General features: G+C 34.4%; 1 protein-coding gene across 1 annotated transcript; it reads left to right on the plus strand.

The window, feature by feature from the left end:
* The first annotated feature begins 284 nt into the window (after positions 1-284).
* On the plus strand, positions 285-6,595 carry LOC143603933 (glycosyltransferase BC10-like). Its single transcript, XM_077080580.1, has 11 exons — positions 285-395; positions 2,159-2,568; positions 2,700-2,798; positions 2,885-2,985; positions 3,761-3,832; positions 3,938-4,028; positions 4,777-4,857; positions 5,126-5,185; positions 5,318-5,440; positions 6,198-6,236; positions 6,350-6,595. Exons 2-11 carry the CDS (start codon positions 2,230-2,232, stop codon positions 6,476-6,478), a joined length of 1,134 nt encoding a protein of 377 aa, XP_076936695.1. The 5' UTR covers positions 285-395; positions 2,159-2,229; the 3' UTR covers positions 6,479-6,595.
* Positions 6,596-27,453: the final 20,858 nt, after the last annotated feature.

The following is a 27,453-nucleotide window of genomic DNA, read 5'->3' on the forward strand; positions in this document are numbered from 1 at the left end:
TTTAATGCGGTTAGTTTTCGGTTCAAACTATAAACCAAACCGTTCACTACGGTTTGAAAATTTTCAAACCAACCGACCGAGAGTAAAGAAACAAAACCAACCACGAAACCAAACCGATGACCGGTTTAAACAGTTTTAAGGTTTCAAACCGAACCACGAACACCCCTGCTACCTTTTCTGATGAATTCTATTATTATTATTATTATTATTATTATTATTATTATTATTGATTCATCTATTATTAATTTACTTGCCCAACTTGTTCACAATCTCACTTTATAAAATTCGCCGGCTCAAATTCTACTTCTTCCACCCCAATCACCACACACCATTAATCACTCACACTCACTCTTCAAGATCTTGATCAATCCCACAAAACCCATCGATTCAACAAGGTATTTCAAGATTCTTCATGGGTTTTGTTTTGATTTCGATTTTATTTCATAAAGTTTTGATTTTTTGACAAAAACATTTGATTTTTATCATGGGTTTATGGTTAAGAATAAAGGGTATCCATCTTTGTTTGATAATTTGTTGTAAAGTTTGCCACTGTGATTTTGTGATCTTTATAACTAGCTAGCTGCCTTTTTTGAATATGTCACTTTGGTTGATGAGTTTAGGGTTTATAGTGATTATTGTTACTAGGGTTTATAGTGATTCAACAAGGTATTGTTTACCCAATTCAAGATTGTTCATGGGTTTGCTTAAAAACCAATTTTATTTAATTAAGTTTTGTTTTTTCGACATAAAGATTTGATTTTTATCATGGGTTTATGGTTAAGAATAAACGGTATTCATTATCTTTGATGTATGTATCACATGCGATATTTTGTGTCAAGAAAATTAGTTGTAAAATTTGAAACTTTGATTTTGTGATATTTGTAATTAGTTAGCTACCCTTTTTTTAATATGTCACTTTGGTTGATGAATTTAGGGTTTATAGTGATTATTGTTACTAGGGTTTTGTGGATTTGATTGAATTTGGTAGATTTCCATCTTTGTTTGATACTTTTTTGTAACGTTTGAAACTTTGGTTTTGTGATCTTTTTAAGTAGTTAGCAACCGTTTTTGAATATGTCACTTTGGTTGATGAATTTAGGGTTTATACTTTATAGTGATTATTGTTAATAGGGTTTTTGAATTGATGAATGTAAGTAATAAAGTAGGGTTCTTGATATTTGAGTTCTTGATTTTGGTATGATTAAGATTTACAAATCGAAGTAGGGAATCAAGAATTTGGCATGTTTGTATGTGCTTTTGAAAGTTACAAATATGATTTTCTGATTATATAGGTTGTTGATAATCAACAAATTTGACTATGAACCCGTAAAGTGAAATTGCCTGCTTACTCTTATTTCCTTTTAATATTACTTAATTAACTTTCAAAACATACATCCAGACACCTAGGCTTGTAAATGAACCGACAGAACACGAACGGAACATGTTTGTGTTTGTTTGTTTTACTTTAACCAAACAAATGAACACGGGACGGGATTTTCTTCTTTGTGTTCATTGACGTTTGTTCTTTAACAATATAAATGAACAGTTACGGAACGTAAACGAACGACATAACTGAGTTAAAAACCAGTTAAAGGTATTGTGAAAAATAATGTGTTGGGTTAAAAAGTTACTAAAACTAGACTATGCCAAAACAATTAAATGAATATATTAACAATAAACTTAAAAAAACCTAAGCTAACGAGCATAAATTACGTAAATGAATGTTCATAAACGAATTTAAATGGACGAACGTAAACAACAGCTCACGAATGTATACCAACGTACGAGAAGTGTGTTCATGTTTGTTCGTTTAACTAAATGAACAAAAATTTGTGTTCATATTTGTTCGTTTAACTAAATGAACAAAAATTTTGTTCATGTTTGTTCATTAATTAAATAAACAAAAATAAACGAACTTTTCGTCGAACGGTTCATGAACCGCTCACTGAAAGCTTGGTTTGCTTACAAGCCGCCTGCAGACACCCCTTATCAACATGCTTCACTAACCAGATTCCACTTTTGTTTTCGTAGATAATTTTTCCCTAAAGTTGAAAGTTAAACAATTTACATGTAATTGTCTTTATTAATTTAGTTGATCATTAGCTTAAAGAAAATTTTCATGATATTATTGTTAATAATGTTATTTTCTTGCTTGCAGATTTGGACAACATATTTAAATTTAAACGTATAATGCATAACTTTAAAGACAAGTAGTTTAACCTGTGGCTTATGGGCATCAAAGACATGCATAAACGGTCTCCACTAAAGAAGCCCACGTGGATTATTATACTCGTTTCATTAGTTTGTGTGTTTTTAGTCATCGGGTACGCTTATCCACCTCATGGCTCGACCGCTTGCTACATATATTCGTCTTCTGGTTGTAAGAAGATCTCTAGGTGGCTCCCACCTCCCGAAAGACAACTTACTGATGCAGAAATTGCTTCTCATGTTGTAATTAAGAATTTATTAAACACTCCATCGATTAAATCGAAAAATCCCAAAATTGCGTTTATGTTCTTGAGCCCGGGATCGTTGGCGTTTGAGAGATTGTGGGACAAGTTTTTTAAGGTATAATATGGTCTGATTTTATGTACTTATGTGCCTCGTATGTACGCTTGAGAGATTGTGTTGACTCAAGATTATTATTATTTTTTAATCTTTCATGTGTCAAATTTGATTGCTTTATTAACTCATTATAGGGCCATGAAGGAAGGTTTTCAGTTTATATTCATGCATCCAAAGTCAAACCGGTCCATTCTAGCCAGTACTTTCAGAATCGGGAAACTCATAGTGATAAGGTTTGTATGCATATTATAGAAGCACTTTTGTAGAATAAGAATAAATCTTTAATATTAATAATGAAATTTGTTAATTTTTTCTGCAGGTAGATTGGGGGAAAATTTCAATGGTAGATGCTGAGAAACGGCTTTTGGCAAATGCATTGTTAGACCTCGACAATCAGCATTTTGTGTTACTTTCTGACAGGTTAGTCTCTCTTTTCGTGTTATATATATATATATATATCTATACTGTATTATAATAAATTTGAGGTGGATGGAATTGTCTGTTTACATTAATTGTAAGCGTTTAAAGGGGCAAACTTGTCTTTTATGAATTTGACTACCTTAATTATTATTTACACACACATGCAAATTATGCTATTAAATACAAAAAAACAAAGTAGTTGAATAATATTGATTATAAATACTATAAATTAGTTTAGACTGCCACTCTAATTTTATAGTTTACAGCTAATAACGAAATTCCTTTTGAACTTTAGTTATGTAAACAATCAATTTTCTGTTTAACTAAATTTTCAAAACCGTTTTTATTATCTCTAATTTCATATTTAGTTATTTTATAAACTTTTATTAAACCTTCAAACCTGCATGATACTTCAACAGTGTCTGTGTTAGTGTGTTGTGTTCATCACTGAATCGTGCGGGCCCTCCTTAAGTGTGTGTGCGTATATTCATGTAGTTTTTTCATTTATTATATGCAATTATATGATCGCATGTATGTAAATTGGAAATTACAGATATATGTAATTTGGTTATTATGCATATGTAAACTTGTGATTAAAATGCACTCAGTTTGACTCATTTACTTTTCTTTGAGGCATTTTAAACTACCTGTTTGTCCCGTTAATCATAACCTGAACCGCCCCATTTATAAGTAAATGGGTCAAAATTGCCACGTTTAAATTGCTTATCATTTATGATCTAACTGGTATCTGATTTTGCTATAATTTTTTTTTCAGCTGTGTACCATTGCATGACTTTGACTATACTTACAACTATCTTATGTACGCAAATGTTAGCTTCATTGACAGGTTCGTACACAGATCTTGCATGACTTTGACTACGCATATATACAGCTATCTTATAATTTTGGCTAAAAGTTTTACTTTTTTTTTTATTTTTTAATATTGTTATAGCTTTGAGGATCCTGGTCCACATGGAAGTGGTCGGTACTCGGATCATATGTTACCTGAAGTTGAAAAGAAATTCTTTAGGAAGGGTGCTCAGGTTTCTACTTTTCATTTTTAGCTTTTTATGTGCATTTTAGAATTAAATATGTGATGTATTACGGTCATAGTTAGATAATCAGTTATTTAGGGGTGTAAACCGCTCAAGAGCCGCTTGAGATAGGCTCGCTAAAAGCTCAAATCGAGCCTAATAGTGAGTTTGTTTAATAAACGAGCTCGAGTCCTAGCTCCACTTATCGAGTTGGCTCGCGAGCCTATTATTATATAAATATATATATATATATATATATATTTTATTTTTATTTTTATCATGATTATTATTACCATTATTATATATAAGTTTTGGTAAAAAACTAAAAATAACTAAGCAATATATTATGTTATATACATAGTTTATATACAAAAACAATTCAAAATGTATGTTATTTAGTTAATAAATAGCAACGAGCCGATCCGAGCTTAAGCTTTAGAAATAGAGCTCGAAAGGAGCCGGGCTCAAGCTCTGGTAAGTTAAACAAGCCGAGCTTGATTCTAGACTAGCTAGTGCTCGGCTCGTTTACCCCTCCTATACTAAAACTAGGTTTGGAATATAGAGTTTGAACGTGTTTCTATTATTTAAATTGAATGTGTTATTGTTTGCTCATAATTAGACGTTTGTTTGAAAAGTTTTGATTAATTGAGGTATTATAGATTTGACCAAAATGGCCATTTTTGTGAAAGTTGAGAGAATATCATCTTTAATTTGTGTTTTAAAAATTAGCATTAGTTGTAATGTTGAATTTGTGCAGTGGTTCACGATGAAGCGTCAACATGCCATCATAGTTATGGCAGATAGTCTCTACTATACAAAGTTCAGAGATTATTGTAGGGTAGGTATTCTTAATTCTTTGGTTTATACATGTTTAATGAATTTGTGTCACTTGTGAATTGTTTCTGCTAAGCTTGACCTCTATTGAGTCAAATGGGTCAAAAGTCAACCAAAATGCTTTATCATTGCAAAAAACCTTTTAAATAATTTTATTCAAAAAATTAGATCATAATTGAAATGACATAGTTTTTTAATTACATTTGACACTTTAAGTTTATGTTTTTGTAGTTTATAGTAAGTTTGATTTTGCCATTTTTTTGGTACTACAGCCTGGTATGGACGGTCGCAATTGCTATGCGGATGAACATTATTTGCCAACATTTTTCCATGTAAGCAAATTCACCATTATTTATTTAAGTTACTGATTAAAGTTAAAGTTAATACTTTTCAAACTCAATTTTGAAAACAAGTCAAATGTGGAACTTTTTTAAGTTATTGATTTTTATGACTTGAAAATTCAGATGTTTGATCCTACTGGGATTGCAAACTGGTCGGTGACACACGTTGACTGGTCAGAACGAAAATGGCACCCGAAGTCATACGGGCTGAAAGACGTTTCTTATCAGCTCATCAATAATCTCTCGGTATGAATTTATATTAGAATGTTCGTTATGAAAGTGATGATACGATAATGAATGACCATAAAAACTCTAATAAAACGGGCTATAGGGCATAGTGTTTGGATGTGCTTATGCTATTTGAGTGTCTAAAAGATTATGGCTTTCAAAAAAATTAATAGATAAAATGACAATAAACTATATTTTTGAGAAAAGGTTAAACTTTTATCCTAACATAATTAATATTGGTTTACCCTTAAACAAACCGGTGATAAAGTTCGTTTATCCAAACATGAAAATATGATTATTGCGGCTTCAAATCACCACAATAAGAATCTTAGGTGTGTCAATTGTGTTGGGGTGCAGGTTTGCGTATTTTTATTTATGTCAGAACATCAACCCTAACACACACACACACACACACTTAAAATCGTGTAACCCGAACACGTGTTAAACGTGTTGGTGGGTGATAACCAAGTTGTAAACTTGTTAATCGAGTTGGTGAGTTGTGAAGAAATTTGTTAAACAGAGGGTCGACTTGTTTAACTAAACGGGTAAAAGAGTCAACTTTAATACAACCGTTTAATTTAGCAGGTCAACCTGAACACGGCTCCTTTTTTTAAACGGGTTACACGTGTCGACCTACAACCTGATTATTTTTGTGTCGTGTTTGGTTCGTGTTGGAAATTGCCACCACAAATAAGTTGATTATTTACATAACGTAATCCGAGCACATCTTAAATTTCTAGTTTCGTAACCCGTTCTTGTTATGTGAATCTTGCAGTCTATCACTGAAAGTGTTCATGAAACAAGCGACAAAAAGGTAGCTATCTGCTAAATGCTTTGTGTCTTTACCTTTTATTTTCATGATATTAATTTCTTTTCAAAAAAGTTATATTATTTAGTTTAAAAGAATACCTTTTTATAACACTGTAGAGGGTAACGACGATTACGCCTTGTATGTGGAACGGAATGAACCGTCCGTGCTACTTATTTGCAAGAAAATTTTTACCCGAGACTTTAGACACCATGATTTACCTATTCTCCCGTTACACGACGATATGATATCTATACTTTTGATTCTTTGGCTGGGTCAAAGTCAAACCATTTAGTCTGAACAGTTTTCGCCTCACTCTTTTCAAACTTGGGTCTGTTTCGGAGTTGAGGAAGTAAAGGTGAAGAATTTGGGACAAGTTTGTGATGATAGTGAGGAAGAAAGGTTTTTAGAGATTTGTTTTATGTTATTTTTGGGAGATTTGATGTAGAAACTATGCTTAAAGTTTTGTAGATTGAAACAACTAATGAGCATAACACCAACTTGAAGTAGTATTTTCATGGTTTTATTTATTCTTCTAGTGAGAACTTATTTTTTTGTACCGTGTTTTTGGGAAAGACGTCACTATCACACAAACATAACGATGTAAGGTGTTTTTGTGAATGCTAACAAATTCACACATCACAAAACTTTATCAAGAGTTGTTTTTTGACGATTGCAAATGATAGTGATTACCGATGTATAAACATCTCTCCAAGATATTAGAAATTACCGCGATTTTTCCCTTGGTAAAGAAGATTTTGCCACTATGTTCTTATTTTTTAGAAATTGTGAAACCAGAATGGTAATTAAGTTCCCCTGGTTTCTTTCTTTCTTTTTTTTCTTCAATCTTAAAATTGAGATATTATATATAGATTTAACAGGGATAGAAAATATTTTATTGTTAAACAAAACTTGAATGTTGGTATGGTGTTATGCATGACTTGGGGGCTGTTTGGTAGCCTCTTAACACTCATTAAGAGGCTACCTTTTAATGACTCATAACCTCTTAATGGTTAAAAGGTAACCTTAAGATGCGTTCCAGAGTCTCATTTAACAAGAGAAGGGGAATGAAAGGAGGGGAAAATGTTAAAATATCATGTTCCAGAGATTTTTTAAGGAGAGAATAGGAGGGGAAAGAAGGAAAAATACTAGAAAATTTAAACATATATTCATCCTCCCAAATTGAAAAGATTAGGAGAGAAAATCCTAGCAATTACTAAATTATCCTCAAACTAATTTTATTCTTGTTTTACTTAAAGGGTATAATAGTAAAAATACAACTTTCTTTTCTTTTCCTCTCAACTCGGGAACTCATAAAATATTTAAATTCCTTGATTTTCTTTTCCTTCTCATTAAACTCGAGAACACAAAAAAAGGCTTTTCATCTAGGGATGGCAATGGGTCGGGTTTGGGTCGAGTTTAGTCATTCCCAAACCCATACCCGATTATGAAAGTTGTCCCAAACCCGTCTGGTTTTAATCGGGCAATTACCCGTCAGGTTTCGGGTTTTCCCATCGGGTTTTGGGTTTCCAATCGGGTTTTGTCAAAATACCCATTGGGTATACCCGGCCCAAAACCCATCGGGTTTCTATCGAATTTTGACAAAAATATAACTAATCGGTTACAAATAATGATTACCATAAAATAAAAAGTCTCAAATAATTGCTATAACAAGTTTCAACAAACAATATATTTAAAATATACTATATATAGATATAGAAAAAGTTATGTCGTGTACATCGGGTATATAATCGGGTAAATGGGCTAATGTTATCGGGTAATCGGGTATATTACAAATCCCAAACCCGTCCCAAACCCACTAAAAATTTCAAAGCTAATCCCAAACCCTAATGGGTCCAATATTATCCGTCTCATTTATGTCGGGTTTCGGATTTTTCCACCGGGTTCGGGTTTCATTGACATCCCTATTTTCATCTCATTTCTTTTCTCTCCTAATTTCTTTTCCTTACCCTCCCCTCGTTTAATGAAATTTTGGAACACAGTGAAGTCTGAATGGTTAAGAGGTAATCATTAAGAGGTAGTTGGTCACAACCACCACTTAAGTCTGAATGAAAAATCTGACATGTGCAGAAGAAAGAAAGTCAATAAATGTTTTATTTCTTTTATGTCACCTCCTTATTTCACACTTGATTTCCCTCAAAACTATTATCTTTCTACAAACTTCAACTTCTTATAGCCACATTAAGCAAATTAAAAAATTTTCAAATCAAAGCCCAAAACATAAAGTATAACTATTACTGCTTAGAATCGAAACAAGGGCCCTCTGGTCACATACTTCTTAATGGCTCATACCAAGCATATTCTGGTCACCACCACAACTCCCACCACACCACTCCACAAATGTTCGCCAAGTTGCATCTTTTTTAATAATTGATCAAAGCTTAGCTAGTTGGGTATATTGTTTTTATTTGGAGGAAAAATACTTGGTTAACACCGGCAGCCCGTCTCCTGTCACAACTTCGGTCATAGAGCAGCTCCACCACTGTTCACCAAGTTGGATCTTTTTTAAATAGTTTATCAAAGCTCATCTAGTTGGCTCTGTTGGTTTTATTTGGAGTGTGCTTATTTCATAGCCAATGTCCAAAACTTCAATTCATCACCCCGTGTCTACAAGTACATCTTGTTTATGGTGGATACAGATCTAGTGGTTTGGGGGTGGTGATAAAGGTGGTAGAACAGTGCAGAGGTTTCTGTATGACCACCATATCCATCACTTTCACCACCATATCCAGCATCACTATAGTTTACGACAATGGAGGACTGGAGGAGAGCCATCACCGACGAGGGTGTTGGTAGCGGTGGTGGCGGTGGATGATGGAATTGTAGTGGTTGGGTTTTTATAAGCAGTAGGAGATGGGCGAAAGTGATGGATTAAGTTGGTTTTTAAGTGCATAGTTTTAATTTTGGTTGACTAAAATACCTTCTTAGCCCTCTTACAAAAATCATACTTTTTTATTTGGATATAATCTCTTTTTAATAAAAAGTACCAATTATTTAAACCTATTATGCTTCCATGATTATCCTTCATATGATTTTAGGGATTACCATTATCACCCTCCATAAATGTTGGCGGCATTATTGCCTTGATCACAAGCTTGCAGACTTTAATTTTAGTTTGCAACATGTTCCTTGTTTTATTGTAATGTTTCTCCAATTTCAACGAATGAATTTCATTATGGTATCAGAGCAATTATAAAGATCTACATACCAAACCAAAACCCTAAAAGCAACCATCATGGCCAATGGTGAACAACAAAGGACATCCTCAAGTACCAAAAGAATCATCACCAGGGGAACAATTTTTCAGACTCCGCAAAGCAATACCAGCCTTAAGGCAAACTCAAACAAAGAGAAGGAAGACAAAACTCTGGTGAGCACGTCGAAGATGAGGCATGTTCGATATCGGGAATGACTAATGCAGAATATTAACAATTTGTGCATCTTTTTTGAAACAACGATGGCATAACCAAAGAGGAAAACACACTCGTGGTAAATATGGCAAACAACATCAACAGGGAAGATAAATGGGTAATTGACTCAGGTGCAACGGAGCCTATAATCTATGATGATTGCATGCTTAAAAACAAGAAAAAAAGGAAATATGAACCACCTATCACTATCGAATGGCGAAGCTATAGTTTATAAGGAAGGATGGATTATACCCTACCAAATGGAATTTTGGTCAAGGGAGTCCTCTTTGTTCCCAAGTTTAAATGTAACTTGTTATTTGTTAGTAGACTATCACAATATTTGCAATGTGCCATAACATTTTTCCCCCCGATTTTTGTGTTTTGCAGGTCCTATGTTCGAGAACATTGATTGGAGTTGGTGATTGTGATGATGGTCTATACAAGATGGGGATGGGTAGAGACAAGAGGAAAGCTATTATGACTATTCTTCATACATGGCATAAAATATTGGGTCACTCTTCAAACTCTAAACTTCCACTTGTCGATTTCCTAAAAAATGTTCGGTTAAAATTCTTGTGCTAGAGACAAGTTTACAAGATTAATGTTTCCTATTAGTACAACAAAAACCCATGCTTGTTTTGAAATGAAACTTAAAACTATCGTATAGTCATGACATATAAAGTACTTAAGCTAGCCGTATTCATGTTTGATACTTGTGTTAAGCGCGTCGTTTCAAAGCTGATAAACCTATTAAGACACGCGTTGCCAGCCCAAACTTGAATAATGGAAGAGATTAACCTTTAAGTTTGTGTGTGTGTATGTAATTGTTGTAGAGCAAAAGGGTGTAGATTAAGTTTGAATTGGACTTCTATTTATAGCCAAGTATGTGAGATACAAGGCTAGGGCTGATGCTAGACTGTTGTGATCTAGTCAAAAACAATAATAATGAAGTGTCCTAATTACGTTAAACTAGTTAAGACAAGTATGGTGTCGAACCACGAGGAGTAATTGGTCAGTGTAGCATGCAATCAATTTCTAACATGATGAAGTAGCAATTAAAAGTGTTGATCACACTAGCAATGATTTGAGTTTAGAATTAAACAAGCAAGTAATCGAGTTTTAAACGATTAACAAGAGTAAATCACACTCGGGGTTCAAGCATGTAACAAACAACAATCTCTTGTCATTTAACAGATTAATCATTAATTATCGAATCTGGTTAACCAACTTGTTAATCCTTAGGCATCAACAATAGCTAACACGCGGCACTGGTTATCATAAGTTCCCTGCCAGCGTGACTTAACTAAGGAAAATTTTATGCTTCATCATATTCAAACTAATCAATATAACCCTATAAAACACGTATCACAACAAATGGCAAACTAATCATCCTGATTGAAATAAACCTAAACTGACTGAGTGCACAATAATACCAAATATCAATGTTTATAGATCGACAATTAACAATTACAATTAGTTCGTTCTTAAAACATGAGAAAAACTTTAAAAGTACAATAATATACATCTCGGGTATGACTAGAGACGACCATTCACGCATCGTCATTAGGAATGGAAAAAAATAGCCCGAGCCCGATGGGTGTACCCGAAACAAATGGGATGGGTATACCCGAAACTTGATGGGTATGGGCCGGGCATGGGATTGAGATTTAAAAATTTTCGCGGGTATGGGCCAGGTATGGGATTAGATGATACCGACCCGATTACCCGAAAACACATACCCATTTACCCAAACCATATATCCGAATCATATACCTGAAAAATTCTTTGTATTTTATAGGTTGTGAAGTTGTAAATGGTGGCTAAGTCGGAAATTTGAAGGTCAATATTTTTGAAAACTCTTCCCAGTTGAGAAAACCCCCAAAACTCTATATCATCCGTTGATGATGGTGATCAAAGGCTATGACTAAAAGTGACTTTTGCTAGTTAATAAAATGATTTTATTATTCATTGCTAGTACAACAAATGATAAATGGGAAGATTAAATTTATTCTCTCTCCACTTCAAAGTTGAATTTTCTGTCCTCTGCAGGGATTCTAGATAAAAAAAAAAAAAAAAAAAAAATATATATATACGAACTAATAGGGTTTACTTGGTAGAAGAAATATGTGACCATTTTGGAAAAAAATCCCTTTAGAATAAAAAGAGATATATGATGTGAAAAGCATTCGGTAACCGGATTTCTTCTTTAATTTATCTAGTGTGAATTGATAAAAAAAAGGAAATAACAATTTGCTTTGAATCTCAATGTGTAGTTTTATTTCGATGTGTGTGGATGATGATTTTTATGTATTAGTTTATTGAGCTAAATGGTTTCGGATGGTTTTCATAAGTTATTATAGATTGACACATCTATTTAACTAATATATTAAAGTAAAACCAATTTGTCCACTTGTCCTTTTCCTAGGATGTCCACTTAATATTCCATGTCATCCACTTCCATGCTTATAATTTCCACATAATTAATCAATTAAATTTAATCCTAATGCTAATTAATATTTAAACCAATATATAACACAAGCATGGTCAAACTTAAAATGATTTAAAAACCGATTTTGACTATAATTAATTATTTTTAACTAATTTTTGCTACATTTTTTAGTATGACTATTACTTTAGCAATTCAATGATTTGTATATTTATACAGTTTCTCATTCACACTATTTATACATAATTTTTCTACATCTTGTGTTTTTGCAGAAAACAATGTAAAGAATTCTTATGATAGCTATAAATATATATATATATATATATATATATATATATACATATATATGACGTTTGAAATTTTTTCCAACCGTGTGTAACACGGGCCACTATCCTAGTTTGATAATAAAGATTGTGATGTTTGTTTTGTAAATATGTAAAAATAATATAATATGTAAATATGTAAAGAAAAAAAAGAAAAACTATGTAAATATGCTAAACAATATGTAAAAGCAAAAGAAAAATGTAAAATTAATATCTAACTATGTAAACATAGTATAATATATAAATTTGAAAAAAAAAACAAAAAATATGTAAACATGTAAAAACAATATAATATGTAAATATGTAAAAAAACTATGTAAATATGTAAAAACAAAAATATAATATGTAAATATGTAAATACGAAAAAACCAAAAAAATATGTAAATATGTAAAAACAAGGTAATATGTAAATATGTAAAAAAAACCATGTAAATATCTAAAAACAATAAAATATTTAAATATGTGAAAACAACAATAAATATGCAAATAAGTAAGAACAATATGTAAATATGTAAAAACAAAAGAAAATTGTAAAAATAATATGTAACTATGTAAAAATAGTATAATATCTAAATATGTGAAAACAAAAAAACATGTAAATATGTAAAAACATTATAATATTAAATATGTAAAAACAAAAAATACATGTAAATATGTAACATTCCATATGATTTTTAGATAACATGATATTAAGGAAATAAATTAGAATATTCTTTAAAACAAGGCAAACACAAACGAACAATGGAATTATGTGATAGCTTGAAAAACTAAAAGAAATGTATGATGGCATTAGAAATATATATCAATTAAAAGTCTGCCTTAATATTTTACTTTCTTTTAATTATGTTTTATTTATTTATTTTGTAAGAAGCATTTAATTAAATTAGAAGAACCAAACAGGTGATAATGATGTGATTGTGTCAGAACTCAAGAGAGAGACACACATGATATTAAAATAAGGAGATGACAAAAGACGAGAATACACTTTTCCTTATAAAAAGTCAAAACTATAGATGTGACATCATGGTAACCACTTATTGAGTTTTCAAGTTTCTTTAATGTAGGTTTTTATTCTATAATTGCCCTATATGCATAATATATAAAGATATATAAAAATTATAATGATAGTATTTATTTATTGTCACACTTATATATATATATAGTGTATTATATTTAATTTTTTAATAATTGTTATACGAATAAAAGGTATAAAATAGTTATAATGATAAAAAAATGTACTTGAAAATCCCAACGGGTAGACCTGATACCCACGGGTACTCCCGATACCCAACGAGTAATTACCCGACATGTACTCGATGGGTAATGGGCCGGGTATGGGACACGGTTTTACAAACGGGTACGGCCATGGGATTACCAATACCAGACCCGAACCCAGCCTGTTGCCATCCGTAATCGTCATTTATAGGTCTTCAATTCTAACGATAAACACTATTAGGATTGATCTCTAGATGATTAGGAAGGTTGGAAATCGTCTTCAGGCTCCTGGAACTGCTCTGGAACGTGATATATGTTTTAGGGTTGTCAAAATGATATTATATGCAAAACCCTATTTTTTTCGTTTTCACAACCCATCGCGTATCGTGCTCTGCTTAACAAATGTTCATCGCGATGCGCGATGGACAAAAGTCAACGTTTTAAATTTTATGGTCCATCGCGTATCGTGATGGACCCACTCTAGCCCCGTCGCGTAGCGCGGCGAGTCTCCTCAATAGGAATTCTTGATTTTTGCATCGTTTTGCGTGTTGGTCATCCCGCATCTTCTTTCCGTGCTTGTACAGGTTTCCAATTCTCAAAATTGTGCATGGGCCTGTCCACTTACTTGCTAGCTTTCCCTGGAAGAGTTTAAATTTTATGGTCCATCGCGTATCGTGATGGACCCACTCTAGCCCCGTCGCGTAGCGTGGCGAGTCTCCTCAATAGGAATTCTTGATTTTTGCATCGTTTTGCATGTTGGTCATCCCGCGTCTTCTTTCCGTGCTTGTACAGGTTTCCAATTCTCAAAATTGTGTTTGGGCCTGTCCACTTGCTCGTTAGCTTTCCCTGGAAGAGTTTAATTATTGTGTTGTAGAGCCAAACCCTTTGACACAGTTCAAAGTTCTTCAATCGAATTTTAGCATCGTGAACCTTCTTCATCTTAGCCTTATATGCAGATGCACACTCATACGCCTCGTCCCTCAATTTTTTAATATCACACAACACCAACTTCCTAGCTTTACCTGCATCATCATAATTAGTATTAACTTGTTTAGTGGCCTAATAAGCTCGTCGTGCAAGTTCAACCAGTAAATGACAATCCTTACTATACAGAAGTCTATGAGGAGTAGTACCAATCGGCATTTTATAAGCCGTCCGGTAGACCCACAAAGCATCAGTCAATTTAAGTGACCAATCTTTACGGTCCATCCGGACTGTTTTTTGTAACATCTGTTTAATCTGCCAGTTAGACACTTTAACTTGCCAACTCGTTTGTGTATGGTAGGAGTTGCAAATCTATGATCAACACCGTATCATTTAAGCAATTTACCGAATCTAAAATTTTTGAAATGAGACCCCCATCACTAATGATGGTTTGGGGGATTGCAAATCTCAAGAAAATTTTTGTTTGCACAAAATTGCAAACAAAACGGTGATCATTTGTCCTAGTAGCTATCGCCTTAACCCATTTTGGCACAGTCAACGGCCCATAGAAAAGATGTCGACTACTAGGATCTGGTTCAAGGGCAACTCATCCCTCTTAGAAATGCTCCCTAATTATTGACACTTTAAACAATGTTTTGCAAATTCATGAGCATCTCTAAACAATCATGGTCAATAAAGGCCACCAGTAAGTACTTTCTAGCAGTTTTCTGGCCACTAAAGTGACCTCCACAAGCAGACGAATGCACTTGTTCCAACACGGCTGGGTCATCCTCCTCTGGTATGCATCGTCTAATCATCTAATCTGCCCCAATCTTAAGAAAGTCCGGGTAATCCCAAATGCATTGCTTGGCTTATGAAATCAAATGCTTCTTCTTTCTCCTTGGATAATGCTTTGGTAGCTTACCTGAAACTTTAAAATTAACAATACAAGCAAACTAAGGATTTTGAAAGACTGCCATAATCTGCTCATCTGGGAAGGACTCGTTTATGGGCCCATCAGCTTCTCATTCTTCCGCCATGATTCAGGGCAAGTGATATGCAACAACATTTTCACTACCTTTCTTATCCCGGATCTCTAGATCAAACTCCTGCAAGAGAAAAATCCATCTGATAAGCCTCAGTTTTGAATCCTTTTTGTCCATAAATATATAATAACCTTGCTACCCCATATATAAGATCGGAATTTATCTAGAGCATATGCTACTACTACTAACTCCTTCTCGGCTGTTGTGTTCGATTGAGCATCCGAGAAGGTTTTACTTGCATAGTATATGGCAAAGGGTTTATTCTCAACCCGTTGACCCAAAACAGCCCCAACTGCGTAATAACTTGCATCGCATATTAATCTAAAGGTAAATTCCAATCGGGTTAGTACAAGATTGGGGCTTTAACCAATTTTTGTTTCAAAACGTTAAAGGCCTTAATACACTCGCCATTAAACTCAAACATGCCATCTTTAAATAATAGATTACACAATGGTTTAGTAATATCACTAAGGGGGTGTTTGGGTGAGCTTTTAAAACTTGCTTGTTTGATTGTTGAAAAGCAAAATGTGTTTGGCAAATCTCTTCCAAAAGCTTCAAATTGGAGCTTTTGAAAAGTTGCTTTTGCTTTTCAAAAATCAAAAAATCAATTTAAAAAGCTCAGCCAAACACCCCCTAAAACCCTTTATGAATCTTCTATAAAACCCGAATGCCCCAAAAATGACCTAATGCCTTTAACATTTGTGGGATGAGGTAGAGGAGAAATAACTTGCACTTTAGCAAGTTTACCTCAATCCCACGACTTGACACAATATGGCCTAACACTATACCCTCCTGGACCATGAAATGGCTCTTTTCCTAAGTAAGAACCAGATTAGTTTCGACACATCTTTTTAAAACTCCTTCGAGTTAGCTTAAACATGACTCAAAAGATGGGCCAAAAATTGAGAAATCATCCATGAAGATTTCCATAGACTCTCCCACCATATCTGAAAAGATACTCATCATGCACCTTTGAAAGGTGGTGGGGTGTTACATAACCCAAATAGCATTCGCCTAAATGCGATGTGCCATACGCGCAAGTAAACGAGGTATTTTCCTGATCTTAAGGATGAATAGCTATTTGGTTATAACCTAAATATCCATCTAAAAAATAATAAAACTTCTAACCTGATAATTCTCTTCAATCTGATCAATTAACGGTAATGGGAAATGATCCTAAGAAGTAGCTGCACTTAATTTTCTATAATCAATACAAATCCTCCACCTGTTTACCGGTCGGGTGGCTACCTCGCTACCTGTGTCGTCTTTAACAACTTAGATGCCCGCCTTCTTGGGTACGGTCTGAGTTGGGCTTACTCATATGCTTTCAGAGATGGCGAATATGATACATGCATCCAGCAACTTCATCACCTCTTTCTCAAACACCTCTCTTATCTTCGGGTTCAACCTCCGCTGGGCATCATGTGCCGGTTTGACTTCCGGATCCGTGAAGATTTTGTGCATGACAATTGAGGGACTAATCCTTTTCAGAACCGCAATTGTCCATACAATCGCCTCCTTGTTGGAAACCGGCACCTCCGGTAAAGCACTTTCCTGTTCAAAAGATAAATTAGACACCATAATAACAGGTAAAGTTTCATTCTTACCAAGAAAATCATATTTTAAATGCTTTGGTAGCTCTTTCAGCTTGACTTTTGGTGGCTCTTGAAATTAAGGTTTTAACCCGGTGTCAATCGTTTCGGGTAGTGGCTCCACCTGAACCGAACATAGTGGTTATTCTCCTCTTAAAGCTGCAACCTCCAGCTTCCTTTCTTCCTCTTCCAGTTGCTTGTCAGTTTCCACCTGTAACCTGTCAAACATAAAACACGTCTGCATTGTGCCATCCGTGTCCATGACAGAGTCGTATAACAGAACTCACTCGTTAATAGCGTCTGCCATAAAGCACTCGTCATCGACCGGAGAATTATTTACACATGTGAAAACATTCAATCTAAGCTTATGGCTCCAATGACAAGTCAACTGTACCACTTCTGCAATTAACTTTGGCATTTGCGATAGCCAAAAAGGACCTACCGAGTATAACCGTGAGCTGTTTGGTTCTTTCACCCGAAACATAGTCAAGAACCAAAAACACAACTGGAAATAAAAATCTTCCAACTTCACAATCACATAAGTCAATATCCCCTGGGAATTTTAGGTGTTTGGTCGGCTAAAATAACCGTGGTAGCAGCTTCCCTATGCGGACCAAAGTCATACTGATCATAAAGGCTTCCCGAGAGGATACGAATACTAGCTCCAAGATCTAGGAGTTTTCGTGTCATTTTAAAATCACCCACTTGAATGGGTATAATAGGTGTTCCCGGATCTTACAACTTAGGTGAAAGAGCACCCGAAAGAATTGCACTCACATTATAGTTAAATCAATCTATGTTGGAACTTCATGGTATAACGTTCGTTAACTTTCAGACCCGAAAACCTAACCCATTTAAAATTTGCGTTTGTCTAATTATTCGGATTTTCGTTATTAAATAAAGAATGATAAATTATTGTTATTATTTTATTTAGCCATTATAAGTTTAGTTCGTTGTGTGAGTAATTATTATTTTAAACGATTTTATAAACTATTTATAAAATGCAATAAACACCCTTGAATTTAACTTTTTCACCACTTGATCAAGAACTCAAACCCTACGGACCTAATTGCAAAATTTTTAAATTTATTTTATTTTTCCTTCCATCCTTCTCTCTCCCTCCTAGTTGGTACATCCTCTATATTTCCTTGATTTCGATCCACCATATCAGCCGGGTATTACAAAAATTTTTGTCACATCTACTCGTTGGTCGATCAAATACGCGTTAAATCACAAGTTAATTATGTTAACTTCCAACTAATTGACAGTTAAATATATGATTAACTAACCGTGGTGAAGACCGACCCCAAAACCCTATAAATACACGATCTTATTTCAGTTAGCTGGTACCACACCGTCCTTACATCACCACGAATCAAAACCCCTTATCAATTTACGCTCAGAAGCAGTTTTAACCCACCTTTGATGTTGTGTTTTTTCCGTGAACCCTAGGTCATCAATCCCCATCAATTAGAACATATTTTAGGTAATTGGTTTGTGTTTCTTGATCGGATTTAAGGGTTTAACAAAAGCCCTCTGTCAATTTTGATTGGCAAGGGGCAATCAAGGTCTAATTTGGGTTTTGTTTAATCTAGGTTTTATAAGGAATTAGGGATAATATGTTATTGAGTTTATATTTTAATTGTTTTCATTCCTTACACAATTTAGTCACCTGCCCAATTAGCTGGTGCACCTTTGTTAAACCTTGAACTGGCTTGGGGCGCAGGTTCGAGTCCTTAGTCCCGGTTTGGTTTTATTTTTTTATTATTTATTTATTCATCTTTATTATTATCATTATATATATAACTAATATTATTTTAACCATTAAACGGACCGAACCCCTTTAAACTCTCCAAAAATCAATTTTCATTAAACGTTTTCCATATATATATATATATATACATACATACACATGTTTAATTATTATATATTTAATTTTATATTTAAAAAATAAGCCTAAGTTAATATTTAATGTAATCCAATTAAATTAGTTTTACCCGTCTAAACAAACCGATCACCATTAAGCTTTCAAAACAAGTTTTCGTTCGATTTACAAATATATATTTAATATTAAAATTAGCGTTTTATTGTTTATAAATCTATATGTGAGTGTAAATTGATTACATTGTTTTTATTCAACTTTTATAAAGTCTAATAAAATATATTTAACACTTTATCGATCTCCAAATCCGTTATAAACCCATCATGTCATTTCTTGTTTGTTTATATCCTTAGATTATTTGTTCTAATTATAACTTTAAAACTAGGGCTTATCGTCAAGACTCCTTGTGAAATTAACTAACTTGTTCGCTTTAACCGCCTCCTCGTTACTGTCTACCTTATCTCTAAGGTGAGTAATTAAATCCTATTTTTCTCTATTTTGTTATTTGGGGGGGGGGGGGGCATTATGCGTACTAGAAAGTACTATTGTTATATTATTTCACTCAAGCACGATTCCCTTATTTGTGTGGTCGTGATATTGCTCGATCAATTGTTGATTGTCATATGATTTATGTGATTACTGCTTTTATGGTTGGTTGGTATCTCATCCTCGTCCTTATCTTCATAGTATGATCGTACGCCGTCCGAGCAAACATGTCCGAATCTAGTGGCATGTTCGAAAAGATACATTTGTTTATTAGTTGCGAATATTTCCGAGTAAACATGTCTGAAATCTAGTGACATGTTGAAAAGACACTTCTATTTGTTTATGTTAATTGATGTTATTCACTAACGCAAGGAATTGTTTTATTTCTCAATATTATTATTATTACAACAAACTTTGAATTACTCGCACAACATGTATTATTGACAAATTATTTTTACGCATATTGCAGGTTGTTATTTCAGATGTGTAAGACCCCAAATCTCGGGAATCCTACAGTTGGTCATCATATCTAAAAATTCTCAAAAATTTAAAACCAAACAAGTTCATCTTATTAAAATCAATTAAGAGTAATAAAAAGTGGAATAGTAAATATCAAAATCCCGAAAAATCAGGAAGAGTGCCCAAAACCAAAATTTAAATTGTTTAAAGTAATAAATGAAAAGAAAACAATTTGCGTTATTAATCTCCTACTAGATATGCCTTCAACCGTCCGGGTAGTCTCGAGCACGTCCAAGCGGTTTTTCCGTACTTCTCAACCTGAAAATCAATCTAACATACACACAAAGTCAGCTTGAGCTGAGTGAGTTCAAGTTTTAATATACAACATATATATAAATCATTCCAAGAATTTAAGTATACTACGGAATATGAACAAATAGGCAAATGGATAAATGATATGTAGCCATATATATATATATATATATATATATATATATATATATACATATATATATATATATATATATCCCTATGCATAACATCCATATAATATAATCAAGGTCGAACACACGTAAGACCTAAGCACGTGATACGGGATTTTAGGGACCCGTTATGATGATTATGCCAAACGAGCCGCCCCCCTCACGGGCTTTCCGGGGCTCGCCACAGGATTTTAGAACTTGAGTAGTATAGTTTGGCCTGACCAAAATCATCATGAACGCTACATTTAATATGATGGTGAACATGCCACACGAGCCTCCCCCCTCACGAGCTTTCCAGGGTCTGCCACAAGATTTTAGAAGCTGAGTATTATAGTTTGGCCCGGCCAAGATCACCATATAATACATTCATGGTCAAACACACGTACACGGGCCTCTCCTCCACGAGTCAAGACTCGATTAATATATTTGACCCGGACACGGTAAGACATAAGCACGTGACACGAGCCTCTCCACCACCAGTCAAACCCGAGTAATATATTTGACTCGGTCACGGCTTACACATCCAAACACGTGATACGGGCTTCTCCACCACGAGTATAACCCGGGTAATATATTTGACCCGATCACGGTTTAACATACAACAGGCCTCTCCACCACGGGATTTTAAAACCTGAGTAATATATTTGACCCGCCTTAATGATGATCACGCCACACGGGCCTCTCCACCACAGGATTTGAAAACCCGAGTAATATATTTGACCCAGCCGTAATCGTCATGCACACACACACATCAATGAGCCTACTCACATAGTTCTTAGTCACAAGGAACTAAATAATATCGACAATCGTAGGCTACAAGGTAATATATAATAGTCAGTCCAAAATATGAACTAAAGTAAATAGGTCTACTCGTATTCAATTAACACCACGAGTCTAGCCCATAAACAATGTATGTAACCTTAGGAATTTATGACCAAAACGAGTCTAAAATATCTTAAGGCATAGAATATAATCCACACCGGATTTCATAAATGCACAAATATTAACAAGACAATACAACATCTTCAAATTGTTTTAATGAGTAAAATCAGGTAAAATTTGCAGTTGAGTGTGTATGGCAGCCCAAAACGTAAAAAGAGTTAAAAGGGGCATCATGAACTCACCTGGCACGAGGTACAACATCAACAATGAGCTAGAGAATCCCTAGGTACTCCCACAAATCTGTAAGACCCCGAATCCCGGGAATCCTACAGTTGGTAATCACATCCACAATTTCACCAAAAATTTAAAACCAAACGTTTCATTTTTATTTAAAAACAGTTCAGAGCAATCTAACAGCGAAATTCATAAGCATCAAAAATTCCCAAAACTGGAAAAGTACCAAATAATAAATAGTGGGAAAAGTTAAGTATCTAAAATCCCAAAACTCCGAGTACCAAATAATAAATAGTGGGAATATAAAGTGAAGTGTTTGTTTTATTTTAAAGTCCTCATCTAGAAATGCCTTCAACTCCGAGTAGCATCCAGCACGTCCAAGCGGTAACATCCACTTCTTAACCTGAAAATCAATCTAACATACACACAAAGTCAGCTAGAGCTGAGTGAGTTCAAGTTTTCGTAAACAATAATTCATACTTTTATTTCAAAGTTATAGCTCTAAACAGAAGAGAGGATAATAATAAAATAAATAAATTTAGTTCACCAAATAGTACATACATCGTCGAACACACGTACACGGGCCTCTCCACCATGAGTCAAGACTCGAGTAATATATTTGACCCGGACGCGGTAGGACCTAAGCACGAGACACGAGCCTCTCCACCACGAGTCAAACCCGAGTAATATATTTGAAAGAACCTTGAATACAGATCTAGATCTTGATAACAACGATACACATGTTGATTGATATACGATTAAACTGTAATACGTTATGGAGATGACAGAGTATCGAGAGAGAATGAACTGAAAACTTGAAAACTTACATTAATGAACAATTTACAGAATATATATAGGGGATGACCACATTCGTTAACTTAATAGTTAACGAATGTGTCATTCGTTAAATTAAACCATACGAATGAACTCCTTATTCGTTAATACTTTAACCTATAACGAATAGCCCTCATTCGTTATTTCATTCGTTAAACAGGGTTAACGAATGAGCTTACAATTAGACGAGTGTGTTACATTCGTTACAGGGTAACGAATGTAACATTACATTAGAACGAATGGCTCATTTAGCCATATTTACATTAAGACCCCTATACTTTATACTGAATATATTAATGCCCTGATAAAGACTGAGACGTATAAAACGTGTATCAACAAACTCCCCCTCGTCTCTAGGTCTTTATCATACTTTAGCGTTGAAACATCTTTGTCTTCCAATCAACGCAACTATGAATCTTGTATGCGTAGCAGACACGAAGAACCCTCTGAAACTGCATTGCAAGATCATAATCCTTTACATTAGCGAATCTGATCTGACTTGTGAATAACGCGTCGTTGTCAGACTCAGATAGATTGACCAGCCACATTGGATCAATTACACGTAACGTCTTCGTGTGTGTCCCCTGGCCATAAACAATAACCGCTTCACCTGTACGATTATCATAATACCAATAATTAAATGAGGTGAAAAGACTCTGAGGGAATATCTTCATCGGAACCCTCTTCATCGTCTTCAGCGGTTTCACTTTTAAAATTAACTTCCTCCATCCAGTGCGTGCATCTATCTTGTCAATATATTTGTGTTTCGGCACCTGAGGCTGGAAGAATTTGAAACCAGAGCGGGTTTCATGCAATAACTGCCTGTAGAACCAGCTAGCCCATTTATCGTCTCCACGATTAACAAACGGACGATTAGCTAAGGTTCGTAGATACCACCGAGGCATAGATAAAATATCGTGTGGGCGTTTGAAATAATAAATACCATGCTCCCACTTAACGATATATACTTTAAGATCTGAATCGTACTGCCAGGCCACCATATCACCTTTAACGTCTTTAGCAGGCTTATACTTCTTCATCTGGTATGCAGATTCTCGAGCTTTCTCAACTTTCACATCTTCTCGGTCATAATATCTGAAAGTCTCGATCATCTTATTCATCTTTTCAACATTATGCTCAAACATACCATCAAAAGCACGTTTCCTCTTCTTCTCTGTAGTGGACATATAGCTCGATTCAGCAGCTTTTAAATTAACTTTTTCTTCCTGTAATCAATGCTCTGCTGCATTGAAATGCTCATCCACCACCAACACCAGCATCAGTCTTATTACCCGCCGACGGTGTAGAACTTCCGCCCGGTTGCTGATCTACCCCACCCCCTGCACCATCCTGGTCATCTTCATTATTTTTCAACTTCTTTAATTCATCTTCTTTGCATGTCAGTTGAAGAATAATCTCCTCTTGTTTGTCTAACCTCTCCCCCCTGAGCAGTAACAAGGGCTCGAAGTTCTTTATTATCACGCTGAGCTGTAAGAAGATGTCTCAGTAAGTTTCGTTGCGCTAGCTCATGTGCAGCTCGATCTGCTTGCATTTGTGTGTGTTGTAAATGCAACAGATGCATCATTTGAAACCATTGAGCGTGAGGAGCCATGAGATAGAAATTAGGATGTATAGGTTGCATAGGACCCTGAGGACGACTGAATGTCATAAAGGAATGCTCAGGCCTTGGCAACGGTATAGGTGTAACAGGAGTAACAGGTGTAGTTGGCTGCGGTGTAGGCATCTATGCCAATACATTATGTAATATATCTCCAATCTGAATATTAGGCCTCATAGTAGTAAGAGTTGGAGGCATTGGAGACGTAGGCATTTGCACAGGTGTTGGAGAACGAGAAAAATCTGATATAATATTAGGAGTAGGAGATCGTGGAAACTGTGCACCTAGAACTGGAGAAGCAGTAGAAGATATAATAGGAGTAGAAACAGCAGTAGAAGGTACAAAAGGCTGGCTTGGTATCTCAATCCCCGAACCCCTTCTAACTCTTTGTTTCTTGACTTTCTCCCCTTCTTCTGTCATCGGTTCTTTACCTTTACGCTTACGCTTCTGTTCATAACTTAACTCAGCTTGTGGTCCTGGACCACCATCACCACCATCATCTCCACCGTTATTACCATCACCATCTTCACGTTCCGAATCGGAATCGTCATGAATCCAACGATCATTAGATGGCGCGACATAATCAACATCTGCTAAATGACCAATCAAACGTTTATACATTGGTCGATCTTCCAAACTCTGACCTCTATAAGATCTCAACCGTCTCATAGTTTCTTTGTTCATATGTTCTAGCTTCATAACATCAGCTTGATCTTTCTCCAAGTCTGGCACCAAGTCATTGATCATCATTTGAAGAAAACGAGGATACATTAAAAATTTGTGTCTGCTGGTGATATTCTCCTTCAGATGATAGTAAACCAATTCAGAAAAATTGAATGGTTTATTCAGCACTAGGGCCACGAAAGCAGATTGTAACCTCACCCTACACTCGTCGAAACCTCCTTTCCGACCACCCAGGCAATGTATAAGAACATGAAGCAGATACTTGTATTGTTCACACAAGTTCGCTTTGTTGTACATTGATTTACCTAAATCTCCATTATACTTTACTCAGCCGAATACTCCTCTTATCAACACTCGATTGAATTCACACCTATCATCAATAGTATCATGAAAACCCAGTGAGTCTCGAATAACTCCATCATCTATCACAACCCGCTTATTCTGAACAACTGCTTCAATCTGATTTTCTGCTTCATTAAAGCTGGCAGTATTCCAGAATTCCTTAATAATCTTCTGATATACAACTGTTCGGGTAGAAATGGCCTTGTAGATTCTCGAGCGAATGAGAAAACGAATCATACTCCCAAAGATAGGAGTATCTTCAAAGTTCGGCTCTATAAATGCACATATGTTGTGGCTCTTATTCCAAGACAGTGCCATATCTGTTGAAGAACAAACATACATTAGTAAAATATTCCAAAATAATCAACATATTAACGAATGACTATCACATTCGCTAAAAACTTTAAACGAATTTGACATTCGTTATACATTAAAAGAGACATTCGTTAATCATTAACCTATTCGTTACAAGTAACGAATCAAGTTTAACGAATAAGTCAGATTCATTAGAATCATTTAACGAATCAAATCTGATTCGTTATGAAATTTAACTATCCATTCGTTATTTTAACGAATCAAATAGTTATTTGTTAACCCATTAACGAATCAGACTATCATTCATTACACCAATAACGAATCATGTGACATTCGGTATAAAGATAACGAATCAGACTCAATTATCAATTTGACTAACACAGGAGTCAAATTATAATCAATTTTGACTAATCAAAGTCAAAACCGACGATATTCATCGATTAATCTTCTGAATTTCCAAACTTTTTATCCATTAATTAGGCCAAACATGTTCGGAAATCAGTTGCATGTACTTAAAACAATGATTTTTAGTCTAATGTTGATTCAGTTAAGAATTTCATTAATAGATAATTCATCGATGAATATTCATAGTTTTACTATAGCAATTAACACTCAAACACCGATGAAATTCCATGAGAATGGTATGGTTATGATCGCCATTACCTGTTGAAGACAAATAGATCAATCAATGAATCTAATATGCAAGCAATGGATTCTGATAAAATTTTGGCAGAGTTTCGTTTGGAATGGCAATGGAATAGGAATACGCGAATGAACCATCATTCGTCTAACCTTGGGATTATATCCAATAATTTCACGTGAATCAAGGTCATTCGTTCAAAATTTGAACTAACGAATGGCCTCATTCGTTAACTGTTGAATCTCATTCGTTAAAACTTTTAACGAATCTTCTCTCATTCGTTAAACTGGTAACGAATAGCTAAGTCATTCGTTAATCTTTAACGAATACATTAACCATTCTTATTCGTTAAGTGTTTAAACGAATGTCTTCCATTCGTTATGCACAACGAAAGCGAATGTCTTTATAAAAAATAAAAAACTCATTCGTTATGTTTAAATAACGAATGGTATTACATTCGTTAAACTTTTTAACGAATCACCATGTTCCTTAGCGAATGAGATAAAATTCTCATTTTAAGGAATTAAATAATCATTAAAACCAATTAGGGTTTTAATCAATGAATTAAATAATCAATTAAATCCAAGTTAGTTTTTAATTGCATACATTAAAATACCCGATCACCGTGGATCGGTAATACTTAACTTAAACGGATTTTTACATTAAAATCATCAATTATTACCAATTGAAAATACGTTAAGCATGATTTAACTTAAACTTTTGTTCCGGGGTTTAACTCTTTTTCCTTTTCTCAATGATTAATTCGCTAGCTTGGTAAATCGAAACTAAAGCAGAAAAAAAAATAAAAAGAATATAAAATCTTTTTGTATATTTTGAAAATTTTCAAGTAGCAAAGAATTAAACACAGTAACTGAAAAGCAATACATATTTTTGTGAGTTGAGCAGGGAATCATATTGACTAATAACGTCCTAGACTACACTTCAATTTTGACATCATTATGCACGTAACCCAAAGATGATTGCAGATATAATTGTCCACCTTAAACTTTAGACAGATCCGTCTGTAACTTTACGATACATTTTAAGGTTCAATTAAGCACAAATCTTATGTGGAACCCACCTGTCAGACACAGTTTCATATCTCTTATACATTGAATTTCACATGTACGTTTTTCTTCTTTGAATTGATTAGCTGTGACTCATACAAAAATAACAAAAAGAAAATAAAGCAGAAAGTTAAAATTTTCCCTTAAGATCGGTATTACTACACGCAGATAAGGATCCATTTTAACAAAAAATAAAAAGATAACAAATAAGCAGAAGTTGCATAAAATCTTAACTCGCAATTCGGATAATCCTGTATTATCGCGCGGAGAAAGTCCAAGATTTTATACGAAACACCAAGAAAATAAAGCAGAATATCCAAA

Source organism: Bidens hawaiensis, unplaced genomic scaffold, assembly GCF_021521415.1.
Source record: "Bidens hawaiensis isolate Kalapana, Puna unplaced genomic scaffold, B.hawaiensis_p1.1 tig00063372_1, whole genome shotgun sequence".
Lineage (NCBI taxonomy): Eukaryota > Viridiplantae > Streptophyta > Magnoliopsida > Asterales > Asteraceae > Bidens > Bidens hawaiensis.

Excerpts from the sequence above, each read along its gene's own strand:
- LOC143603933 (XM_077080580.1), top strand. The coding sequence starts at position 2,230 with ATGGGCATCAAAGACATGCATAAACGGTCTCCACTAAAGAAGCCCACG. Across the intron at positions 2,569-2,699 it reads TGTGGGACAAGTTTTTTAAG|GGCCATGAAGGAAGGTTTTC; the intron begins GTATAATATGGT and ends AACTCATTATAG. Across the intron at positions 5,186-5,317 it reads ATTTGCCAACATTTTTCCAT|ATGTTTGATCCTACTGGGAT; the intron begins GTAAGCAAATTC and ends TTGAAAATTCAG.